Source organism: Drosophila sechellia, chromosome 3R (assembly GCF_004382195.2).
Source record: "Drosophila sechellia strain sech25 chromosome 3R, ASM438219v1, whole genome shotgun sequence".
In the NCBI taxonomy this organism is placed as follows: domain Eukaryota; kingdom Metazoa; phylum Arthropoda; class Insecta; order Diptera; family Drosophilidae; genus Drosophila; species Drosophila sechellia.
In genome coordinates this window covers 22,647,596-22,671,610 of record NC_045952.1, presented here as the reverse complement: position 1 = coordinate 22,671,610, position 24,015 = coordinate 22,647,596, and the positions used below count along the sequence as shown (strand labels likewise).

Genomic DNA, 24,015 nt, shown 5'->3' with positions numbered 1-24,015 from the left:
CAACGCCGCTGGCGAATGTCCGGCAGCTTTGGCCGCAATCAAAACAACATCAGCTGTTTTGGCGCAACTTTTCACCGATTCCGGTGCGAATTTTATAATCGATGTAAAATAATGCATTACTCAATAATCCGAAGACTGGCAACGCAGCCAAAGTTAGCCAACGTTCCCAAAAGGTAATAGTGTGAAATAATATTATAAGGGCTTATTCCAACAATCTGAATTTCAGAAAATGGAAAAGCGTTGTGGGCTTGGAGGTGCACGCACAGATTGCCAGTGCGTCCAAGCTTTTTTCCGGCAGTGGCACATCCTTTGGAGCACCACTTAACTCTTCGGTGGCGTATTTTGATGCTTCTATACCAGGAACGTTGCCAGTGAGCTTAGGATCTCCCACTTGAGACGCCCTCATTACATTGTATCACTGCTTTCAGGTGCTGAACAGAAAATGTGTGGAATCCGGCATTAAGACATCACTGGCTTTGGGATGTCGGGTGAACGAAGTGTCCATGTTTGACCGCAAGCACTACTTCTATGCAGATTTGCCTGTAAGATTCGAAATTCAGATTATAGCATTCTAAGCCTTATTAATAACAAACTGATCCTCCCCAGAATGGCTACCAAATCACGCAGCAGCGCGCCGCTTTGGCCAATGATGGAAAAATGACTTTTCCCGTGATAACACCAGGCAAGAAAGTTTACTACAAGACCGCCAAGCTACTGCAGTTGCAATTGGAACAGGACAGTGGTAAATCTCTGCACGATGATTATCTCAAAAGAAGCCTGGTTGACCTCAATCGTGCTGGACTCCCTCTAATGGAGCTGGTTTTCGCACCAGATTTGGAAACGGGCGAAGAAGCGGCATCGCTGGTCAAGGAATTAATACTGATACTAAGACGTCTGCAGACATGCAGTTGTAAAATGGAAGGTGAGTCAAAAAGGATTTGTGTGGCTTTTTTTTTAAACCGAGTACCCTTCATTGTAGAGGGTGCCCTGCGTGTGGATGCCAACATATCCATTCACCAAGAAGGCGATCCCTTGGGAGTCCGCACCGAAGTAAAAAACATCGGCTCGGTTCGAAGCATTTCACAAGCAATTACGTATGAAATTAATAGACAGCTGGAAACTGTGGCAAATGGCGGTGTGATCACAAATGAGACTCGCAACTGGGATGCGGAGAACCGGCGCACAGTGGCCATGCGTGACAAAGAGGTGCTTCAGGACTATAGATTCATGCCGGAGCCGAATCTACCACCCCTTCATGTAAATCTAAAGCCTGGATCAATTTCAACAGAGGACTTACTTTCAGTGGCTGCTCTAAGCGAGGAAATTCCAGAATTACCAGAGGATACGAGGCAACGTTTGGTGGAGCAGTACAACCTGAATGCGGAAACTGCCATAATTTTAGTGGTGCGCATTCTGAATTTTTTTGAGTCAACAAAAATTTGTAATTGTATCACTCCTCGATTTTATTCCAGAACGAACCCATTCTGCTGGATCATTTCTTGAGCATCACCCGTAGTTTAAGTGATTTGCCCAACAAAGTCATTTACAATTTTCTTATAAACGATTTGTTGACCTACTGCAACAAATTGAACTTAGACGTGGAGGATTGGTAATAATTGAAAGTAACATACCTAATTATTTTACTAATTTATTGTGTTCATCCTAATGTAGCTCCATTAATGCTGATGATTTGAAAGATATATTAAAGAGCTTGCATGCCGAGCTGATAAATCTCCAGGCAGCACGTCAGCTGGTCGATCTGCTTAATAATAACCCCAAAGCGAAAGTGAGTGAGGTAAGTTCCGACCAATATTCAAAATTTATGAGATTACACACATTATCTTCCCATTACAGCTTATTGAACTGCACAACCTGCAGCAGATCTGCAGTCTGGACGCTATCGAGAAGCTGTGCCAGCTGGCTATCGCCAACCAGGCCAAGGCAGTCCAACAGTACCAGAAAGGCAAGGCAAAAGCTTTGTTCGCCATCGCTGGCGAAGTTGCCAAACTGTCGTCCCACAAGGCCAACATGAAGCTGGTAGTGCAGCGTCTGGAAAAGCTGCTAAAACCCACCAATAAGTAAGAGATCTGGTCGATAGTTGTGTTCATTAGAAGTGTGTTTCGCTTGTATATATTTTATAAAAATGCAGTCGACAAACTGCACTGTATATAGGATTAAATATGCTAAGTATTAAATATAGTTGCTTTTTTTCGTGCTGACTAGTTCGGTGTTCTGGCCAATGTGTAAATGCAAATGATGTAAATTGTAGTGTAATATATAGTTCGGTGTTCTCCCACGTTCTGGGAGAATCGGAACTCGTGACCCATTAATGCATAGATATTTATGTGGAGATGTAAGGATGGCATCATCGCTGCGACTGGATGGAACGCACTATATTCGATTGTCTAACAGGGCAGACAATGAACAGCTAGAATTGTACTAAGGCAAACGAGTTGAAATGCACGTGATGATTAACTCAGATGCGTCTGGAGGACTCCAGGAAGCCTTTTTCTAAATAAATGCAAATGGCAGTGAGCGTTACGTCTTCTTGGCGGGATCAAATTTAACCAAATCTTAACTTCACATCACTCTAATCGCGATCATAGTCCCGGCAGCTCGATGGTGGCAGGCTCATTGAAACGGCCGAGTCGAGACTGAAATGTATAATGTATTTTAGTTTTGGAAGAACAAATAAGGACATGCAACTCACCGCCGGCTCTCGCTTTCCAAGAGATGGGGATCCACCGGGTGCTGGGAGACATTGCGGAGGGAATCTCCAAGGGTGCTCCTCAAATGCTGCATTTCCCTATTGGCCTTCGAGCTGCGTAGAATGTACTGCTGTCGCCGTTTGGCCTCCTGGGCCAACTGCTCGCGCAGCATAGAGATCTGAAAAGTAAGGAACTTGATGTAGATCTTATGCCTTCAAATTTTCATAGGATACCAACCTGGTTCTCCAGGCGCAGCACTTGTTGCCGATGCGACTGCTCCCTGGCATCAAGTAGCTTCTCTGCGTGCATCTGAGCACTGCGATAGCGTTCTCCATCCAAGCCATCATGGCACTTGGCGCTGTCGTTCATTCGCGCCTTGCAGCGCGCCAACTCGGACTCCTTCTCCGCCAGCAATGTCTCCAGGCGGCGCACCTTGAGTCGCAGATCACGCGTCTCCTGCTCGATTACACTGTGATCCAATCCGCAGTTGAAAGAACCTCCGCCAGCATTGCCTCCACCCACATCGTAGCGATTGGAGTCGAACTCGCCGGACTCAGCTGCGCCACCATAATAGGAGTTGGACTTTTCAGCCCGATCGTAGGCATTTCCGCCCGAAAACTTGCTTTTCCGGTCGCACTCCAACTGTTTGACCTTGTCCTATGAAAAATTAGAGGTAAAGTAAATAATTAAATAGGAAAATACAATGAAACTAGGTTTAACTAAAATACTAAAATACTTAATTTATTACGTATACGCAGAGTGGATAGTATTCCAATAATTAATTTAACAATTAGCTTACCTGTAGGGTTTGCAGTTTGCTGCGTAGCTCCGACTTTTCCCGCTGCGAGGACTTCAGCTGCCTGCTGAGCTCCTCCTCGCCATTGCCGCCTCCATTGCCGTTTGTCAGACCCTTGTCGCCGCCACTCTCCTGGTTCCACTTGGCAATCCGAAGTTGGGACTCCAATGCCGAGCGCTGAACCTCCAGATCGGTTACCTGTTCTTGCAGGCGCTGGTTACCATCCAGCTGGGCCTGTTGGCTACGTCGCAGCTCGTTCAGATTGGTCTGGGCGCTATCCAAGCGTTCGGTGAGGATACGCTTCTCGTTCTCGGCGGTCTGCAGAGATTTTTGCACCAGCTTCAGCTTATCCTCGTTGGCCTGGGAGCAGTGACCCTGCTCGGAAAGCTCCTTCTGGAGCGTCTTTATCTCGCCCCGCAATTGGGTTTCACTCACAGCGGACTTCTGGACGCGCTCCTTCAGCTGATCGACGGTGGACTTAAGGGCGGTGCAGCGATCCTCCAGTTGGGTCAAGGCACGGTTTTGGTTCTCCAGCCGCTCAGCCATTTGACGAATGCTGCAGTCCTTCTCTTGCAGTGCCATCTGCAGCCGGGTAAGATCGCCCTCCATGGCAACTCGCTGCAGATCGAGTTTGCTGGCCCGGCCCTCCACCTTGGCCAATTCCTCCTGCAGCTGGCGTTTCTCATTGTCCAGTTTGGAGCACTGCTGGCGGCTCTTCTCCAGGCGTTCCTCGTTCTGGCCATTCTCCTCGGATGTGGCAGCCAGTTGCATCTCTGTTTGGGCCAAACGTTCCCTTAGCATCTGACACTCGTCGTTGCGATGCTTGAGCTTCTCTTCCAGCGCCTGGATGGCGGAGATCTTCATCTTGCGGTCCGTTTCTAAATTGCTCTTCTCCTCTTGGAGATTTCTTAGCATGGCCTGCAGTTTGCCCAGCTTGGCATCGCATCGTAGCTGCTGGTCAGCAGCATCTTGAAGCTGTTTCTTAGCTGCTCCCAATTGGGATTTGTAGTCATCCTTCTCACGCTCCAACTGAGCCACCTGATGCATCAGGTTGCGGACACCCTTCCTCACCAGATCCGGGTCCACATCGATTGGTCCATCTGGGCATTGTGATGTGCTTCTGTTGTCATAGTCTCCGCAGCTGCGAGACGGACTGAATCTTCGCGAGGGACTCAGCAAGCGATGAGACAGATTCACACTGCCGTCCACTTGGATGCCAGCAATCCGGCGCAGAGTGTGAACCACCGAGGATAGCTTCTGTTCGGTGTCACGCTTGTGTAGCTCCACGCAGGACAACTGCTCATCCAAAGCCCGGATGCGACCTTCGGCGCCGCCCAACCGGGCCTTTAACTCCTGAATCTGCTGGGTGGCATCGGCCAGGCAGACCTCCAGGTTGTGCTTCTGATCCTCCAGGCGCTTCTCCCTACCACGACCCTCCTCCAAGCGCTGGGCCAACTCCTGTTCCCTGGCATGGAAGCGATGCTCCTCCTGGTTGTTCTGACACCGAGCCCTGCCCAATTCCTGGCGTGTGGCACACAGATTGGCTTCCAGGTCCGATAATTGCTTCTTAATCTGGCAGAGCTCCTGCTGTGCCCGCTCCTTCAACTCCACCTCGGCGACCAGCTTGCACTGCAACTCCTTGCCGCCCTCGTCCTTCTGGGCAAACTCCACTTGAGCCTTCTGCAGCTGCGCCTTGGTAGCATTCAGATCCTGGGTGGTCTTTGTAAAGTGATTCTCCGTCTCCTTCAGTATGGTGCTCAATCGAGTGCGTTCGTTCTCCAACGAGTTCTTGGTATCCTCCAGATTGCTGATCTTCTGCAGAGCCTCCTCGATGGCGCGTGCTTGTTCCCGCTTGGCGCTCTCCACGCGCTTCACATGGTCGCGCAGCTCCTTGTTGCTGGCGGAATACTTGTCTCGCTCGATGTTGCTATCCGCCAGTTGGCGGCGACAGTCGGTCAGCTCCTTGCGAAGGCTGTCGATGAAGCCCTCACCTGAAATCGGGATTTTGGATTATAATTATGATACATTTCTGTTTAAGATTAGAAGAACTCACCCTCCTTGGACTTGCGCAGCGCATCTTGCAGCTCGTTGTTGGTGCCCTCCATTCTGTCCTCCTTCAGACGAATCTCCATCTTTAGCTCCTCACTCGTACGGCACAAGGATTCGCGCTCTTCGCGCAAGCTGCTCAACTGCAGCTCCTGCTTCCGGATGCATTCCTCTAACTTAATCCTACAGATTATCAAGTATATATGAAATATTGAGAAATTTAATCACTTTAATTACTCACTTGTGCTCCTCCTCCTTGGTGCGCATCTGCACCATCTCGTCCTTCAGCTGCGCAATGGCAGCCCTCTGCTTCTCATCGCGCGCATTGGCCTCCCGTCTGCTACGGTCGAGGGACTCCTGTTCGGTCTTGAGATCCCGGGATACGGCCTCCAAACGCTCGGCCACCGCTTGCTTATCCCGGTGGGCAATCAACAGGGCTTGCTGCTTCTCGCTCTCCGCCCGAATCAGTGCCTCCTCATGCTGCTGGACAAGGCTCTCGAGGTGGGCCTGCAGGGTGGCCAGTCGCTCCTGCAACTTCTCGATCTCATCATCCTTGGCTGTCTGCAGCGCTTGGAGAGCCTGTTGCATTCGCTTTTCCAACGCATTCCGCAACTGTAGAATCTCCTCGCCATGTCGTTTGGCCGCCTCCTCTGCACAAGCCTGCAGATTGGCGATTTTTTGGTTGAAGTCACTCTCCGCCGCACGGGCAGCGTTGAGCAGCTGCGTCTTGGTCTCCTGGGCCTTGCGCTGACACTGCTCCAGCTCCTTCTGCAAGCGAGCCACGTGATTCTTCAGGCTCTCCTCACGCACCAGAGCCTCCTGCAGATCCCGCTCCAGCTGACTGCGTCGTTCCTCGGTGGCCTCCAGTGAGGTGTTGGTATCGAAGAGCACCGATTCCAGGGATTCCTTCTCCGAACGCAGGGCGGCCAGAAGTTCGTTCAAACGATGGGTGTCCTTCTCGTGCAAATCGATGACCACCTGTTTCTCCTCCACATCCTTCACCATCTCCTCCAGATTTCTATTCAGCCGGCTGTTGGTCTCGGTGGTTTGCTCCAGACGCTGGCGCGTCCGCATAAGTTCCTCATTCACGGCCTCCTTTTTGCGACACATTGCCGTGAGCTGATTGTGGATGTCACCACGATCCCGGGTGACGCAGGCCAAGTCCTGCAGGATTTTCTCCTTCTCCAGCTGAAGACACTTGAGCTTTTCGCCAGCCGACAGATTGTCCGTCTCCAGTTCGAGTCGTGCCTTGTCCAGTATCGCCAACTCCTTCTTAAGCTCTCCGATTTCATTGCACTGATCGACGGACTGGATACGGAGCTTCTTGCGCTCCTCCTGCGCCTCCTGAAGGCAATTTTGAACGCTCTTCAGCTCATCACTGGTGGAGCAGCTGTTGTTGGATAGCTTCTCGTGCTTCTCCTGCAGATCGCACTTCTCCAGCAACAGCTTGTCCAGATCGTACTCCAGGTCAGACTTCTGTTTCTCGAGCAGATTGATCAGATTATCGGACTCGATGCGCTGCTGCTCGAGAAGATCGCGGTTCAGGCTCACACGGTTAAGCTCCTCGCGCAAGGATATGGTCTCCTCCCGCAAACGACTGCTGCGATCCTCCTCAGACCTGTTGGAATTACAGATTTATAGTGGGTTTAACTTAAATTATACTATCATCAATACCTCAAATTCAACTCGGTTATGTTCTTGTCCTTCAGTATACGTTGGATCTCCAGCTCCACTGCCTTCTTGTCCTCCTCCATGGAATCGATACGTTTCTGGAGTTTACCACAGTTCAGCTGCATCTTCTCATAATCACTGCTCAGATTCTCAAACTACAAGAAATTGTGTAAAATTTGTAGAAATAAAAAATAAATACATTTCGTTTTTTTTAGCCCAATCAATGACAGCTTTTAGAAATAATTATAAAACTATTTAGCTTCTGCTTACTTACAAATATATAGTTATAGAATGCATTATTGAACGCCATTTTGATATAGTCTAGCTCTATCTAGCTCTACTATCCCCACTTTATAACCGATCCCAGCCAACCCCGTTAGAGATATGAGATCCCGGTGCTGATGAACCTAGCCTCTTGCCATTTCCACTCACGCCGGCTGCAATTGCAATCTTCGCAGCCATAATTTGTAACTCATCGCAGACATGGCATTACCCCGGATTTGAGTTGGAAACATCATTATTGTATACAATCTACGGCGTAATCAGAGGCAGACGCAGACTAATCGAGTTATCAACGATCCGCCCCCAATCCGCCTTGACATCCACACTCGGAAAAAACCAGATATTTCTTATTAAATAAAAAAAATTCCAAAGAACTTTGGATTCCTCGATCAGAAATGTCTTTAGAATGGAGTACTATATGGTACTTATCCACTTACCGCACTATTGATATCGGCTCGTCCCATCTCGGACTGCTGCTTCTGGACACGGATATCGTCCAGTCCGCGCTGCAGACTCTCCCTTTCCTGCAGCAGTTCCGATAGCTTGGAGTTGCTGCTGTCCAGTTTCTCGGTGAGCTGCTGCATCTTGGTGGTCAGCAGCTGTTTGGTACCCTCGCTGGTCTCCAGCTGGGACTTGGTGGTGCGCAGGGTCTCGCTGGTGTTCTGGAATTTCACCTGCATGTCGTGCAGGGCCAGCTGGTATTTGTGGAGCGCCGCCTGGACGGCTGAGATGGTGCCCTCGGCGAAGGCTTGAGAGGCGCGTGTAGAATTGCGACGCGGTGATTTCCCTCCACCGCCGGCAGTGCTGCCCGCTCCGCCCGCCACGGAGGCGGCGTCACGCGTAAGGTGCATGTGCTGCATGACACCGCCGGTGACCTCGGCGTCTGCCTCGCGATCCGCGTTCTCAGCATCTTGAACGACGGCCTGCGCGATTTCGCGCATGGAATTGTTCAGTCGCTCGATCTCGTCGCTATAGCGACTGGCCAGAGCTGCTTGGGATTCGGCTTGGGCGCAGCGATCCTCCAGCTTCTTCAACTGATTCATTAGCTCCAGTAGTCGCTGATCCCGCTCCATGATCTCGTGCCGGGCACTCTCGTACTGCACCTTCAGGGTGGCCAATTGATTCTGGAGCTCATCGTTGCTGCGCTGCGATTGCTTCAGTTCCTCATCCGCAGCCCGCTTGGCCTGCTGGACGGCAAAGGCGACCGTTGCGTTGGAGCCATTGATGTCCTTGCCCACGCAATTGATCTCCTGACCCATCTTGGCCACCTCTGCCTTCATGGCCGTCTGCATCTCCTTGAAGGATCTCTTGACGGCCACCACTTCGCGCCACATTTTCAGCAGGCGATTGTGCTCGCTGTTGTAGTAGTCCTTGAAGGCCTGCTCCTCCTCCTTGAACTCATCCTCCTTGATCAGCAGCTCATCCCGCAGACCCGCCCAGTCGTTGGTCAGCTTCTGTAGGTCGTTGGTCAGCGCCTCGTTGGTGCGATTCGACTCCTCCAGCTGCTGACGCAGTGCGCTGTTCTGGGCGAGAATCTGCTCGCAGCGCTGGTGCTCCTCCTCCAGTTTGCGGCACAGTTCCGCCGCTCCTGCTCCGCCTCCAGTGACCAAGACATCGTCGACATAGTCACGACTGCAGCTGGGCGGCGGCGAGTCCAGTGAGGAGCTGCAGGGCAAGCTGCTCTGTCCCAGAGTTAAAGAAGTTGAACACTGAAAAACAAGATGGACATTAGCTAAAGTATCCTTGGACTTAAATTGATATACTTGTAAGTATGTACATAGCAATGGAGCAAGTTGGCAATTTTAATGATAACTGCAATCACATTAGCCCCTGATCCCCGAATTATAAATCAAATCGATTAAATCGCACAAAAAATGTATTACTCATACGCAATAGAATAAGAATACATTCTTACCCAGCTTTTGAATACTCACCAGCACTTGGTTGGTCGGACCCGTGGTCAGCTTGGGTCCTGTTCCCGCCGTCGGCTTAATGGTCTCGTGCATGCGATCCTCCAGATCGCTACACCGCTGTCGATACTGCTGGATCTTCGACTGCAGCCGGCTGACCAAGTTGGCTTGGTTGTGCTGCGCCTGCTTGTAGGTGTCCAGGCGGCGCCGATAACTATGCGACTCGTCGGCCAGCCGTTGGCGCAGCTCCTGATTCTGGCGCAACAGGGCCGAGGGATCTCCACCGCCGACGCCGCTTACTCCTCCTCCTCCTCCGGCGCCCGGCGGACCCGGACTCATCATCCTGGGCGTTAGGCCACCAGCAACGGAGGCGGAAACGGAGGCGCCACTTGCCGAGGTGTCGCGCCCACGCTGGCTACGCGAGAAGGGCAGCCGGGAGGCGGTGGCCGGTGGGTGGACTGGTCCCGCCGCCTGAAGGTCGACGGCCGATGGGCAGGGCGTTTGCTTGAAGTTATCGCGATACGCCTGCATCTGTGGAAGGAGTTGGTTGAGATGGAGTGAGTTCGGTTCGAATGCTCCAGTGAAATTTCTGTGCTGCGGTTGGCATTGCGTGCAACAGCAAACATCACCCAAAACTCGGCTAGTTTTGTATTAGAACAAGGTTGTACCCTCTAATCAATTGTTAATATTATTGTACAATTGAAAACATAAGTATATTTAAACAAACAGATAAAAGAGCTCACAGTCCCTGTTGTTACTCCAACTATATGATTTATGTGCTTACACTTATTACTCACAGCTAATATTCCACTAGTACCATCAACCCTTTCGGTGACTCAAAAAGGGGTATTGCCTTTATGAAGCGGAAACTTTCTGGCCAAAAGTTTGGCGCCTCGCCTACGCTACGGACGGACTCGATAAGTTAGTCCAAATTGATTTATTAACTTGTTCCGGGCCTGGAGTCAGTCGTCATGACAGCTCCACCGAGGTGCTGTTTCCTCGCAAATAAACAAGCTCGGCGCCCCATCTCCACCTGCCCTCATCCCTCCATGTTCAATATCATCCAAGGATCCCATACTTTCGAATGATATTTTTGGGGGCCCACTTGAGGAAATTGTTTTTTTTTTTGGGACCCGGACGACACGCATTGCACAGTCTGTCACCAGGACAGCAAGTGTTTGTGCCCACCAACCCCGTTCTCATCCAATCCGTGGGACAACTGCCAACTCCACTTCCCCCCGAAAGTCATAATAATTTCCTTGTCCTCGTATTTATTTTAATAAACAACATTTCCGCCGTTGTTGAAACTTCCTTCGACACGAATGCGTCTTCTAATTTTGAGCTCCTTATGCTCCGCTGCCCATGCCACCCAGTGCACCCAATGATTCCCCCATCCCATTGCCATTTGGGTTTATGCAAACCATAAAAATATAATAGCAATATCCTTGATTGTGCGACTATGATTTGGCATGCAATCGCTTCTACTTTCTATTTTAGTTTCCGATTCGCTATCACCAAGGGCTCAGTCACATGGAGGTCGTTTTTTAAGTTTATAGAGGGGTATATGTATAACAGGGGTAAGTCATAACATATATAGTAAATCACAGATAGATAGTTAGTCTATATAAACAGTTAAATGTAGGTAGTTAAATTACAAGAATGACAAGACCTTTTTTAACCAAATTCATTTACTTCAGGATTTTTGGAAGATCCCAGAAGATCCCATAAGTATTTTTACGGCTTAAAGCATTTAAGACTTTAAGTAACAAATCTTTACCTGAACAATGTATAAAAAATAAAAGTGTAAGCTTTTTTCATTCAACTCTTTTACATAGAAGTTCATTGGTAACGTGAATCATGATTCCGGAATCAAAAGGATTTAACTTGAAGTTTATAAATAAATTCGTGTTTATTGTTATTAATTATTTATCCCACAGCTAACTGCAACATACTGTTCACTGCCAGTGAATGTGGCTGGAATATGTATATATGTATCCCAACTGAATCCTAGAGGCACTTGGTTTCTCCTTTTTTATTATGTCCAAATTAAGACCGCGCACTAGACACTGTTGTTAACTGATTGAGCTCCAATTGAATACTCATCAAGTTATCACGGAATCCTGGGACTCGAGGCGAGGCCTACTCCTTGGCTCCTTGGCTCCTCCGCTAGCGTGTCCTGCCTGGTGGCAATTGACACAAATTTGCGGAATGCGGAAACACTAACGCAACTAACTCTCCACGGTAGGGAAAGTAAATTCGGGCTTGCGGGCCTAGTTGGCTGTTTTTGGCCAGGATTCGAACTGTCTGCGGACGCGGAACCTTTTCGCAAGGAGGAAGAATGGAGCAAGTCGATGGGATTCCCTTTTCGAACTAACCGCCATTAGGGCCAGCTCCGTCTGGGGAGCAACTGCAACTTGGCCGGGGTGCATGGGACTGGGGCAGAATAAACATTGAATTAACAAATTCCTGGTTACCACCGGCAACCGCAATTGATTACGGAAAGAGGAGCTAACAATTATGTTTGGCGTGCGAGCGAGCAACAAATGCAAATCGTGTGTCTCGAAGCATATTGCTCCGAATGCGGTCGGTCAAATCGGGCGATATCGATGGGGTATACTCGTAGACGTACGTACTGCAGGGTATAGCTGGTGGTGGTGGGTGGTTCCTCTCCAGGTTCGACTGGGTCGTCTGCTTTGGCTTTGGCTTCATGCCCAACTGCTTTTAATAAGTGAACCCGCGGCGGGGCAATAAATTGAGATAGTACAGGTGTCTCTGTCGATGCGATTAACCCTTTTCATGATTTATTTGCGGTGAATATAAATGAGCTTCCATGAATAGTTCAACCCTTGGTTGTGAATAACATGAATAAATTGGCATTCAACAAAAAATAGTACCAGAAAAAAATAACTATGGCTTGCACATAAAATAATTCAGATAAAATACCTCTGAATAATATTGTTTTGCTGATTTAAGATACTGCGAATGGAACCCTATTATCTTATCAATGTTATGTTCTATTCAAACATTACAAAATCGAAGTGTGCAAATCTCGTTGGCATTATCTGCAGTCACGTAAAGTCCGATCGAAGGCAAATGTCAAAATGTTTCCTCCTGGCTCAGGTTGCGCATTCTATTGCGATGGTGGACTCCTGGGGTTATCGCCATCGTTCATATCAGAGAGCTGCATACTCATGCAACCCACACCGCATTCGCCATATGTATATAAATAGTAGGTACATAGGTGAGACGGCTATTTCCATGGCTCAGCGACGACGAAATAATGCCAGAAAAAAGTCGCATCGCTGAATTTGAATGTATATATATATGGAAACCAAACACCCTTATCAGGCCCGCTTTGAACCTGATCGGCGACCTTGGGCAGGAGGAGGAGATATCAAAGTGCCAGGTACACAGAATGGCTTCCATTAAACACTCGTGTGTCCTCCATACAGATGCGGAAAATCCGAGACGCGACAACTATGTAGACTCTCAAAGTCCGAAGATTGGTTATGCATTCGGGCATTAAGGTGTTTGTTTGTTTCACTTTCGGTTTTTAATCTAAGGTCTATACTATGTGTAGGTGTGAGATTATTATTACCGAGCATAAGTTTCTTTCTGCGGCCGCGGGGTTCATAGTAGAGCCCCTTATCAGCAGCAGCAATGGGATTGAATAATACCAGGCCAAAGTCCGGCTGGGACCACAAATGTGCCTGGAGATCAGCCTGGGGATCTGCCTGGGGACCTGCAATGCATCGATCGTGCTCCCCCCGAACTGACTATACTGATCTTCGGCTCCGACCGGAGATTTCCCGGCTCTCTTGGCAACGGGCGCCACCTCCGCCTCGCTGGAACCTTCAAGCGGCGACGATGATTTATACCCGATCGCCGAAAATCTCAGACGAACGGAGGAGAGCGGATCATCCCGAGAGTTGGCGACAATAAACATCACGTTCGCCAACACATTGTTCGGCTGATCAGCCAATTTATATGGCTACACTGAGAGAGAGAGTTCCATCATCCCGATGATGGCGACAATATTTTATAAGCGCAGCGAGTTGAGTAATCTTGATTTGAATGGTGATACATAGTTACTAATCCAGTTCAATCAACAATATAATAGTGTAGTACTTTAAACTTAGATAGGTTTTAATGACATATGATATTGTTTCGACTATGGAACTTTTCTTATAAACCAAAAATTCCAAATTCTAGCGCCTGGCAACTAGCAAATCCATTGTGATAAGCCCATCAGCATAGACAAAAAGAAACTGACCTACCAGAAATGAACACATTACTATTAAGGTCACTATTTTGAAATGGGCAGACTTTAAACTTAAGGTTTTCGTGTTGTCTGAATCTGATAGTGCTATTTATAAGACTTTAGGAGGAGTACCTGTTGTCGAAGTCTATTTCCAGTGGCCATAAAAGTAGTGCAATTAACTAATCAGTGCGATAAGGTAGTCAAGAATAAATCGATTTCTTGATTAGTTTGCGTGAGTTTTTCTGGCAGTGCACAAGGTATAGACAGGGATTGGCCGATCCCAGCGCCGATGGACATGTGTGTCTGGGTTGGGTTATCAACGGTCGCGGCTGCATCCCATAGGTTTAAAGTATAGCTCCTATTTAAAACGCGATTTAGTCACAGTTCGGATTTTGCCAGCAGCAGCACGGCAGCGATAATCGGAGATTAGACGCCGAAGATAATACGGAATACGCGAGTGAGCGAGTGAAGATGTCCCAGACCCTGGACGATCTGCTGTTGCGCCAGGAGCACGCCCGGCAACTGCGCCAGGCCACGCGCTCCAAGTTCCGGCGCATCAACTCGCTGGATCTAATACCGGAGCACCCCAGCCAATCGGAGGAGGAGGAGGACAAGGAATCCCAGACGGCACACAAGCACTTTGTTACCCTGAGACGACAGCGGACGGCTGATGGCAATCTGCTGAGGCATCAGTTTCAGACGCAGTCGCCGCCACAACCCAATCTGGGCACCCGAGTCCTGCTCTTCGGACCACAGCTGCTGATGCGTCTGGTGCTGACCATCTTGAGATACGTCCTCTACATACCACTGTCCATTGCGGCGCCCAGCTTTTGGTTGTCCGCCCTGCTCTGGATCTTTTGGAAACTGCTGCGGGTGCCCATTGCGTTGGTCAAGTGGCTACTGAGCGGCGAGGAGGAGCTGGGTACAGTGCAGCGACAGAAGACCATACTCCTCAGCTGCGGCAGCACCATACAGACCCTACATCTGGCACGGAATTTCTACGGATCCGGCGCCCGTGTGGTGGTCTTTGAGTTCGAAGGATTGTTCGGATTGGCCAGGTTTTCCACAGCGGTGGACAAATTCTATGTGGTGCCACGGCCAACGGCCAGCAATCCGGATCAGTACATAGCCGCCCTGTGCCACATAGTGAAGAAGGAACGACCCTCGGTCTATATACCCGTTTGTGCCACCAGTCCGGCATACTATGATTCCCTGGCCCGACCACATCTGGAGGTCCTGGGCTGTGCCAGTTTCATACCCGGAGTTCAGGAGACACTGCAGCTGGATGACTGCCTCCAGCTCTTTCAGAGATGCGAGCAGCAACAGATGGCTCTGCCAGCCCATGTGGTGCTGACTGCTCCACGGCAATTGCAGCAGATCTACGAGAGCGGATTCGTGGGCAGCTATAGGAACATACTCATGGCCGCAGGGATGCAGGGAGTCCTGGAGCGACACAAGTACATACTGCCCAATAGGCGGGCGGAACTGAAGCTAAATCAGCACGAGATCAGCGAGCGACAGCCGTGGCTGGTGGTGAGAGATCAGCCAGGCTATCACCACTATGTGACCTGCACGACCGTCAAGGATTCGCGGTTGGTGGCCAATGTGAGCTGTCGGGTGGAGCATCATACCAAGAATCTGATCCCAGTGCCCAGGGACGATGAGGCGCAGATAGAACTCTGGTTGCGTTCCTTCTTCGCCAAGGTGCGCTTTCAGAGGCCCATCAATGGGCATATAAGCTTCCGCCTGGTCAAGAGCCCCGCTCATGGTGGTCAGTTCGTGCCCCTGGGCACGCGACTGGGCGTGGCCCTGCCCTACATATGCCACAATCGATCGCATGCCCAGTTGCTGTGCCGTGCGATGAAGTGCATCCACAGGCGGGGACTGCCCGAGGACGAACTGCCCAACTGGAGCTGGTCGGCGCTGGAGAGAAGCACCTCGACCACGGCGCTGGACAAGCGGGAGGCATTGTTCGCCTACTGGGATCCACTGCCCTATTGTGCCTACTATCATTTCCAGCTGCCGCTGGAGAACGTGAAGCTGTTTTTGCAGCGCCGGAATCGCAGCGCGACCAAAAGCTTATCGCCACGCATCACGGTACCGGTTCATTGAACGGAGCGGCCGGAGCTGGAGCCACTGCATCGCCTTTAAGCATCGAACAGCAGCATCTAGCCACTGGCATCCAGCATCAGGCGTTTCTTTAGCGAGAGAGATTACACAGACTGATCAATAATGGAATATATAGAAATCTATATAGCATATATATGTACATATATATATATATATATATATATATATTTGCATTCTACACTATTTCTTTTTTTTTGTTTACGCCATTGGGGTTCAACATCCATCTAAGAAGATTAGGCCGTTAAAAAACAAACGTGTACCGCTCACACACACACACCACACACACACATGCACGAATATAGCTTTTATACCACAATATATTGTACAATAAATAATATTTATATTTTAATTGCCCATTTGACTTAATTTTTTACTTGTGCGAACTTTATTTCGATTGGAACTCAGGTTGTTGTGCGGCACTTCTTTGTTTTGCGATTTGAAGATGACTTGTTAGATTAATATAAGCTGGCTATTTGGGATAGTTTCTTCATATATCATGATATATATAATATAGTATTATAGTTGGTTTTGTTTTTAATTTTTTGTTATACACTCTTTCCACTATAGTAAAAATCAAGCAAGTTTCTTTTCACCTAAATATTTCCGTACTTATTTATATCTATTTCTAGAACGTAATACCGTTAGATCTTTTACACCTTTCTTCCTTTTTTCCGCACATATTCATATATTTTATTTACCCATTTGTTTTAGTGAACCATTTATAAACTGCATCTGGCTGAATATTTAACACGTAGCACACGTTGCTCCTTGTCTAAATACACAAACCGAACTGACCAGACGGGTTGCAAGGGTTTGTCCTTGGTCCTTCGGTGGTGCCTGCACTCCTGGCGGTGGTTGTTTTGGCCACGTTTCTGCCTCCTGAACGCGGCCAGTTGTTGTGGACACCTTTTGGGTAACCAGGCAACGGCTTTGGGTCAACTTAATTGCGGTTGCTTGGCGGTAACTGAGCCATTTCCATTATCCTTATCAATGGGCCAACGAAGTGCATAGGAGGGTGCACCACGAGGCCAAAAAGAGAAAATTGAAAATGATTTTCATAATTTATGGGGTAGAAAGGCGTCTCTTATTTCTAGTGAATAAAAAAACTTAAATTAGTTTAAATAACTCATAGACCTAAGCAAGTAAGCAAATATTGCAAAATGGAATGCTATTTAATCTTTTGAAATCAATTTGTTCGGTTATCACAGAAATTCTCCCTTATTAAGATAAGAACAATGCCGTACTGACTCACGTTCACATGAATTAAATTGTTAAGCTAATACTCTGCCAGGGCAATTAAACATTTTTTCTAATCTTATTAATATTATTAAAAAGAAAAATAGTCATTCTAAAGAAAAGAAATTTCACTCATGCCAGGTGTGGGGTTCGAACCCACGCTCTCTCTCGAGAACCAGAGCTTAAATCTGGCGCCTTAGACCGCTCGGCCAACCTGGCTGAGGAAACTTGCTGCCAGAAATTAGCATATATCTTCTGCCCGCTAGTTGGAGGTATTTTAATTTATTAAATTTTTAGAATAATGTATTAAATAATAATAATGTATTAAATTATAACTACATTACTAAGAATAACAAAAGAGGAAAAAGTATGTCCTAAAAAAAAGTGAAAAACAATATGCCCGATTCAGAAGCACTACTTGCGTCTAGAAATATGTATATGCAATATGCAATTTAATTGCCATCGACACCAATAAAATTTTAAACCCCTCTCTGAAATACAGGTTACCCCTACCTCCATGAGCAAATTTATGTTAAAAAAGTAGCTGAGTTTGTTTTTAAAAATCCACAGTCCACACATGTTCCACCCCAAAGTGTGACCGTACATATCCTATTGCTTAAAAATGATGTTTCAAGAGTTTGTGTTGTTTTTTTTTATCTTAAATAAATCTTATACAAAAATCGTTTTTTTTTTATTCAAGATAGTTAGAAGTGTATTGATAATGTTGAATTCGGTTTTAACCGCGTTCATTTTGAGCGAAAATTTGGTGTGACCAGCTGACAGCGGAGGCAAAATACGAGAGACTTTGTTAGAAGTATTGGTGTTCTAAGTGAAAAAAGGCCAGCTCCAAGCATTGGAGATTGGATGTGGAACAATGAACAACAGCCCCAAGGATCCCTATCGTGGAGGAGGAGGAGGTTCTGGGCCCCAGGGTGGCGCTGGATCGACCGGTGTGTCCATCAACATCGAGAGCGACGACAATGACTCGACGACGGCGGAACACGACTGCCTGCTGCCTGCCTCCTCATCGTCGGTGACCTCTGGTGGTGGCGTCGGCGGAGGAGGCATCGCCTCTGGGGGATCGACCAACATCAGCGTAAACCTGGAGCACCAACACGTACCAACGGCGCGTAGCAGCAGCCTTAGTGGTGGTAATGTCCGTCATGGTAACATTCTATCCACATTTTTGGCCCGTCAGCGCTCGTACACGCCAGCCAGCAACAGCAGTTCTCCGGTGCGGGTGACCACACAGATGAACCGTCGTCTTCAGCAGTCCCGTAGTATGGGCGCCAACACCGGTGGCAGTCTCGAGGAGCCGTCCAGCGCCGGAGCAGCAGGTGGAGCAGGAGCATCGCCAGGAACTGCAGCAGGTGTTCGGCAAATGGGCTTTTGGCGTGTCAACCTCAACGATGTCTTTTCGCTTTCAACGGCCTCGTCGACAGAGGCACTGCGGTCCTTCATCTCACATTCCAATTTTAGATATCCACCTGCAACCGCTGCAGCCCCCGCGGCACCAGGACCACAGCCAGCCGCCAATCCCGTAGACAACTCGCACATACTGCTCGGCCAGCAGCAGCCATCAATGCCTGAGCCAGTCAGTCCTCTGCGATACGGACGCGTTGCGGCCGGATCTGGAGCCAGCTCAGCTGGAGCTATGGGCAGAAGTATCTCGCTGCGTGAGGGTGAGATGCGACACAATCACAGCCTTAACGGAGGACGGCACAATGCCAGTGTCATAGGACTAAACAGCACTCCGGCGACCTTCGACGAACGCGAAGCAAATGCGAGCCAAGACCTTGACGAAAGCGATGGCAACGTGGAGAACGGAGGTGGAAGTGGCAATCCACCAGAGCCCGCAGAGAATAATCCAGAGGACGAACAACTCATCTCGGATGACATGGTGGTCCAGATTCTCAGCCATTTTGTGCGCTATCTGCCGCTTATCTTTATACTGTTTATCAAGTTTTTACACGACCACCTGCTGGGCATTATAGATCTTCTGGTGCTGCAGACTGTGATGTACAATGTTAACCGATCAATACGCAATCAGGTGGCCCGTCTAGCTCAGAAGAACTACGCCGTGATGGTGCGGGATACTCTCCTTGTTGCCGTGGTTGTTACAGTGCGTCTATTTTTGGCCACTTCGCCGCCAGATCCCTTTGGTCTGATTGTGCCGCCTCCCAAAAAATCCGTTTTCATAGAGGTCACAGCGCTGCCTTTTCACACTAGCTCGGAAGGCGACAGCCCCACAACATCATCGGAACGCATCAGGGCCAACATGTACAAAGATACGTACAAATCTTTGAATGTGATCCCACTGGGCATGTTGTTTTACTACATTGCTGTGAGCGATCTCATTATCAAACTGCTGACAATGCTGGTCAAACTTATAATTACCATGCTGCCACACCACTTGATGCGACTTAAAGTGCGGGTGAGTAATGCCTTTCCACAGGGATCAAATGTGCGATAAATTTTCAATGGCATGGCAAAAAATTAACGCAACTAATGAAATCTTAGTGTTTGCATTACCAACTCAAAACCATTCACAATTTCAATTTAATTAAGAGCTTTACATTATCAAATGGGAAATGGAAAGTTCCATTTGTAATATACATTTCCATTTATATAAATTGTATTCACATTTCAGGCTCGGCTTTATGTGTTGGTCGAGTACATTTCTCAGTTCTACCGGGCGATGACACCCATTACCCAGTGGTTCCTATTTCTGTATGAGTCCTACTCCGGCCTGGAGGTGGTCTCCGGAGGACTTTTTTCCGCACTGTACCTGGGTGCCAAGATATTTGAGCTGGTGGAGCGCGGCAAGTCGCTAAAGAATGCCATTGTGACCTTTAGAAAAAATATTGTATGAATGCCTGAGACTTGAATGTTGTGTACCCATTTCTAATAAAAATTTATTCAAGGACTCTGAGCGACCGCCGACCAAGGACGAGCTGGATGCTGCGGGTGCCCTGTGTCCAATCTGCCATGACGCCTTCAAAACACCCACTGTGTTGGAGTGCGGCCACATTTTCTGTGATGAGTGCGTCCAGACCTGGTTTAAGCGCGAACAGACCTGTCCGATGTGCAGGGCGAAGGTCAGCGATGATCCCGCCTGGCAGGACGGCAGCACTACCTTCTTCCATCAGTTGTACTAGCTGCGCCACCAAAGAAATTTCCACGGATTTCGCGTGTACATATAGTCGCTAGCTAGCCCTTTGTTTAATTAAACTGACAGTTATTAATTATTACTACAAGTCATGAAATAGCTTAAGATATTTTTGCATTTTTGGTAATTAGCTATTTGCGACGCTTGGCGGCGTTCAGAGATCTGGTTTCGTAGAACTCTCCATCACCGCGGGTGGCCTTCTTGTTGATCTCCAGGTGGCGCTCTTTGGTCACAATCTCTTCCAGCACCTCACTGTCGCCTTTGATGAGCCGGACGCGGCCCGTCACCGGGTCCACCTCTTTGCGGATCTGGCTCTGACGGCGCTGGTATTCCTCTGGAGTTTCCGGGGCATGTGATTTGCTATTCATCAGTGCTTGGGTTTTGGGGTGGGTTCAGAGTGTTCAGCAATAATAAATATATACAGGGGGGCTCTTACGGACCTATTGGTATGGCAAAGTCATCCTCCTCCTCCTGGTTGACCCTTTCAGGCTGTATTGGTGATGGTGAAGCTATCGGCGGAGATTCTTCCTTTTTTCGGCTGTGTTTCTTGGATTTCTTGGACTTGTGCTTTTCCTTGTGTTCCCTGCGCTTCTCCTTGTGCTTTTTCTTTGATTTTTTCTCACTTTTTCCCATTTCGCGGCTTGCAAGTGAACGTAAACAAACCGATTTTTGAAGAATGACAGCAAAAATTCGATACTGTGATACCCTATAACCAAATGTGGGGTATGTTGTGTCGAAGGTATATTGATGCATTCTTATAAAATATTTTGCAATTTATGTGCCCAGTTTTATGTAATTATTCATTTGGTTATTACCTACATTATAATGTAACTTCTTATAATTATTGGAGTTGAAATAAATGTTGGTACTTGAGTCGCTTAAATTCCCTATCAAACAACAAAAATGAACCAATTGAAAAATGAATGAAATTGATTGAAACGGATATACCCTCTTCACTAGGGTATGTTACTGCACTACATGCAGTGTTAGCCAATGTCAAAATTCATCTTCGACCTACAGCACTGGACGATTTTGACAGCGCCGCGTGGAATGTGGATAGCAAGTGGAACCTAATCGGACGCATGTTGTGTTGTGTACAAAAAGAAACGTCAAACTAAAGTCGAGCGAAGCAAAACTAAACGGCCAAGAAATAAGCAAACCCACTATAAAACTGAAAGGATAAGGCACAGGAAATACGATTGCTTACCAGAGAGAGCGGCGGACCCGTAGCGAACCGCTCCCCCAAATAGCGGCTGCCCCAAAAAATCGCCCACAAGAGAATCCACCAAAAACCCATTTGCCCACTCACACACACACACACACGCGCAGCCAAGGAGCAAAAGAAGAATTGCGCCAGAAGAAGCAGCAGCATAAAAAATCTAGTAGTGCAAACACCCGGATCCACAGGTACTCGTTCCAGAGGTTGGAACAGCGCCACAGGAACAGACAAGCAGTCAGCAGAAGATCACCAGTATCAGCTACCAGTTAGCATCATAATTGGCAGGATGAGCATGGAGAAAGTAGCCAACAAGCAGTACGAGACGTAAGTGGAGCACCTCCACCACCCACGCGCACCGCCTGCCCCACACAACCACTATCCCGGCCAGCAACAAAACTGGGCCAGCACCATCTTTACTTGGCCAATTGTTAGGTTATGTTCTGGGTGCATTTACGTGCTCCCAATCGCTTTATTAATCTCGATCCTCTTCTGACTGGCGGATTAGTATCTCTGCGGCCAGCTGCTCGTCCTTGTCGCAGGCCAGATAGGCCTGAACGGCCATCACACGTTCGAAACCCAGTGCCTCCAAACGCCCTACGGCGGCGGCTTCTTCGGCGGTTAAAGTAATCTCTAAATGTCCCACCTCGTTCGTGCGACGTGCACCGCCTGAAATCATGTTCAGGAAGTCCTGGTTACGCCCTAAGGCTTCGTAGGTAGCCGGATCGGTTTCAGCCAGTCTGTCCATGAGTCGGTGCATTAGTTCTGGATTCTGATTAAGCATCTCACGCATCCGTGTAATGCTAGGATCTGCCAATAAGTGCTGCAGTTGCTCACTTGCCTGTACGTTCGGGACTGCAGCTAATCCCTGCTCTGAAGCAACCTCCTGAGGAATCCCATTGATCAAATACTCTATAGCCCTTTCCGGATGATTGAAGCTGGCCCGGAGGGCTGAGCGTACCTCCTCTTCCCCATATCCCATGGACATGAGATCGTTCACCCATTGATCATTGGGAGCTAGTGAAGGCGCCACATCCTCTGTGCGCAAAACAGTTGGGCCAGCGGCCAACGGTGGTGTCGGGGCAACCTGCTCTTCTGACGGGCTCTCAATAACCTTCTTCTTACCCATCAACACAATGATCTTGTCCTCGGCTATACGATATTCACTGAGGGGCATGGCATCCTCCATAATGCGGCCATTGTATATCAGCTGAAGGTTCTCCGCGGCCATGGCGACTTTGGGTGAATTGCCCAATCTCTGCTTCAGAGCCCTCACCTCCTGCGATTCGTCCATCTCCAAAGTGATGGAGCTTTGGTCCAGCATGCGTATAGACAGCTTCATGGTTTTTTCTTTTTTGTTAAACTTAATTTTGCTGCGAGTGTTTGTGATAGTTATGTGAATGTGCGGCGGTTGTGTCATTTGGTAAACCTAATGTCAAATTTGATCTACATACAGCCTTTGACATTCTAATCAAAATCTATTTTGTGTGTCATGTACTCGCGTTACAGGAAAAACTGGCCAGATATCGTCGACAGCGACGACAGCGATGTGGATAACGAAATAGATGTGGACAACCTGCCGCCACTGGAGGTGGGTCCCGGCGAGAACCGGCTGCAGCACACATACTGCCTCTGGTTCTCTCGCAAGGAGACGCAGCGGGCGGCCGCCGACTACAGCAAGTCGCTGCACATGGTCGGCCGGTGCGCCAGCGTGCAGCAGTGGTGGTCGCTCTACTCGCACCTCATCCGGCCCACAGCCCTGAAGCCCTACCGGGAGCTCCTCCTCTTCAAGCAGGGTATCATACCGATGTGGGAGGACCCGGCGAACAGCAAGGGCGGACAATGGTTGATACGGCTGCGCAAGAACAAGGTCGACCGGGCCTGGGAGAACGTTTGTATGGCGATGCTCGGGGAGCAGTTCCTCGTCGGCGACGAGATATGCGGAGTCGTGCTACAGACGAAATATCCGGTGAGTTTTAAAGAACCTATATAATGTCTTATTTGGGGAAACCATGCCAGAATACCTTGTGACCTTGCTTTCTTAAAAAGTGGCATATTTAAACCCATAAATATAGCAAACAATAGTAAACATCCTTAACAGATATATCCTAAACAGATGCTTAAAGTATTTACTTTTTTTCTCGATTAAATCAAATGCGTTAGAAATTTTAATTGTAGTAATTTCCTTCTAAGTTCTTAAGTGAAATAGCATGTACATTTCGTAACTTAAAATTTATAATTGAACAAAGTGAATTTTTGAATGTTTCTGCAATGGGACCAGTGTTGGGCAACGTTCCACAGCGGTTCACTGCCCTTGGTGTTACTTAATTTTAATATTTATTTATAAATGCCGCGTATATATATTATTGCATTTTGCGGCCCATTCCTCAGTTCCTTTTCAGCTCGCGATTCGCTTTAACAAAAGTGCCGGTCGCGATTCATTCATGAAAATTCTCGCGCATGACGTATTTCAATGCAAATGGGATCCACAAACAAACCCGTGCAGATTGTTGTTGCTGTTGTGTGGACTGACGTAATGGAACGTATGTGGCGGCATTTTTAGTACATTTCATTACGCGTTTTGCTGGCC

General features: G+C 48.2%; 7 protein-coding genes and 1 non-coding gene across 10 annotated transcripts in view; 4 read left to right on the top strand and 4 right to left on the bottom strand.

Annotated features, from left to right (window-relative positions):
* Positions 1 to 44: 44 nt before the first annotated feature.
* LOC6607684 (glutamyl-tRNA(Gln) amidotransferase subunit B, mitochondrial) lies at positions 45 to 2,219 on the top strand. The gene is made up of 8 exons (XM_002032412.2): positions 45 to 173; positions 227 to 371; positions 429 to 542; positions 607 to 922; positions 980 to 1,404; positions 1,473 to 1,609; positions 1,672 to 1,795; positions 1,855 to 2,219. Exons 1-8 carry the CDS (start codon positions 112 to 114, stop codon positions 2,080 to 2,082), a joined length of 1,551 nt encoding a protein of 516 aa, XP_002032448.1. The 5' UTR covers positions 45 to 111; the 3' UTR covers positions 2,083 to 2,219.
* LOC6607683 (rootletin) lies at positions 2,099 to 10,176 on the bottom strand. 2 transcript variants are annotated; one of them, XM_032723051.1, is made up of 9 exons: positions 9,438 to 10,176; positions 7,941 to 9,212; positions 7,225 to 7,376; positions 5,792 to 7,168; positions 5,558 to 5,733; positions 3,508 to 5,495; positions 2,946 to 3,365; positions 2,711 to 2,886; positions 2,099 to 2,654 (listed from the first exon to the last, which is right to left on the bottom strand). In XM_032723051.1, exons 1-9 carry the CDS (start codon positions 9,942 to 9,944, stop codon positions 2,591 to 2,593), a joined length of 6,132 nt encoding a protein of 2,043 aa, XP_032578942.1. In that variant the 5' UTR covers positions 9,945 to 10,176; the 3' UTR covers positions 2,099 to 2,590. The 2 variants fall into 2 exon arrangements, with proteins under 2 accessions (XP_032578942.1, XP_032578941.1); XM_032723050.1 differs by lacking the exons at positions 7,941 to 9,212; positions 9,438 to 10,176 and adding an exon at positions 7,496 to 7,546.
* Positions 10,177 to 14,060: 3,884 nt separating this feature from the next.
* On the top strand, positions 14,061 to 16,153 carry LOC6607681. The gene has a single exon (XM_002032409.2). The coding sequence runs from the start codon at positions 14,146 to 14,148 to the stop codon at positions 15,784 to 15,786; it is 1,641 nt and encodes a 546-aa protein (XP_002032445.1). The 5' UTR covers positions 14,061 to 14,145; the 3' UTR covers positions 15,787 to 16,153.
* A 1,022-nt stretch (positions 16,154 to 17,175) lies between these two features.
* Positions 17,176 to 17,259, bottom strand: Trnal-uaa. Its single transcript has one exon. It is a non-coding gene; the product is annotated as a tRNA-Leu (tRNA).
* A 588-nt stretch (positions 17,260 to 17,847) lies between these two features.
* On the top strand, positions 17,848 to 20,301 carry LOC6607679 (E3 ubiquitin-protein ligase RNFT1). Its single transcript, XM_002032408.2, has 3 exons — positions 17,848 to 19,474; positions 19,691 to 19,906; positions 19,965 to 20,301. The coding sequence occupies exons 1-3, from the start codon at positions 17,915 to 17,917 to the stop codon at positions 20,196 to 20,198; spliced, it is 2,010 nt and encodes a 669-aa protein (XP_002032444.1). The 5' UTR covers positions 17,848 to 17,914; the 3' UTR covers positions 20,199 to 20,301.
* On the bottom strand, positions 20,226 to 20,899 carry LOC6607678 (ADP-ribosylation factor-like protein 6-interacting protein 4). The gene is made up of 2 exons (XM_002032407.2): positions 20,650 to 20,899; positions 20,226 to 20,582 (listed from the first exon to the last, which is right to left on the bottom strand). The coding sequence occupies exons 1-2, from the start codon at positions 20,840 to 20,842 to the stop codon at positions 20,341 to 20,343; spliced, it is 435 nt and encodes a 144-aa protein (XP_002032443.1). The 5' UTR covers positions 20,843 to 20,899; the 3' UTR covers positions 20,226 to 20,340.
* A 366-nt stretch (positions 20,900 to 21,265) lies between these two features.
* The window catches only part of LOC6607676 (eukaryotic translation initiation factor 4E type 2), a 42,408-nt gene continuing 39,658 nt past the window's right edge, over positions 21,266 to 24,015 (top strand). For both annotated transcript variants that reach the window (XM_002032405.2, XM_032721778.1), the window contains exons 1-2: positions 21,266 to 21,752; positions 22,935 to 23,394. In XM_002032405.2, the coding sequence (XP_002032441.1) occupies positions 21,715 to 21,752; positions 22,935 to 23,394 (498 nt within the window). In that variant the 5' untranslated portion in view covers positions 21,266 to 21,714. The remainder of the gene's footprint in view (positions 21,753 to 22,934; positions 23,395 to 24,015) is intronic.
* Positions 21,854 to 22,923, bottom strand: LOC6607677 (UV excision repair protein RAD23 homolog B). Its single transcript, XM_002032406.2, has one exon. The coding sequence runs from the start codon at positions 22,843 to 22,845 to the stop codon at positions 21,901 to 21,903; it is 945 nt and encodes a 314-aa protein (XP_002032442.2). The 5' UTR covers positions 22,846 to 22,923; the 3' UTR covers positions 21,854 to 21,900.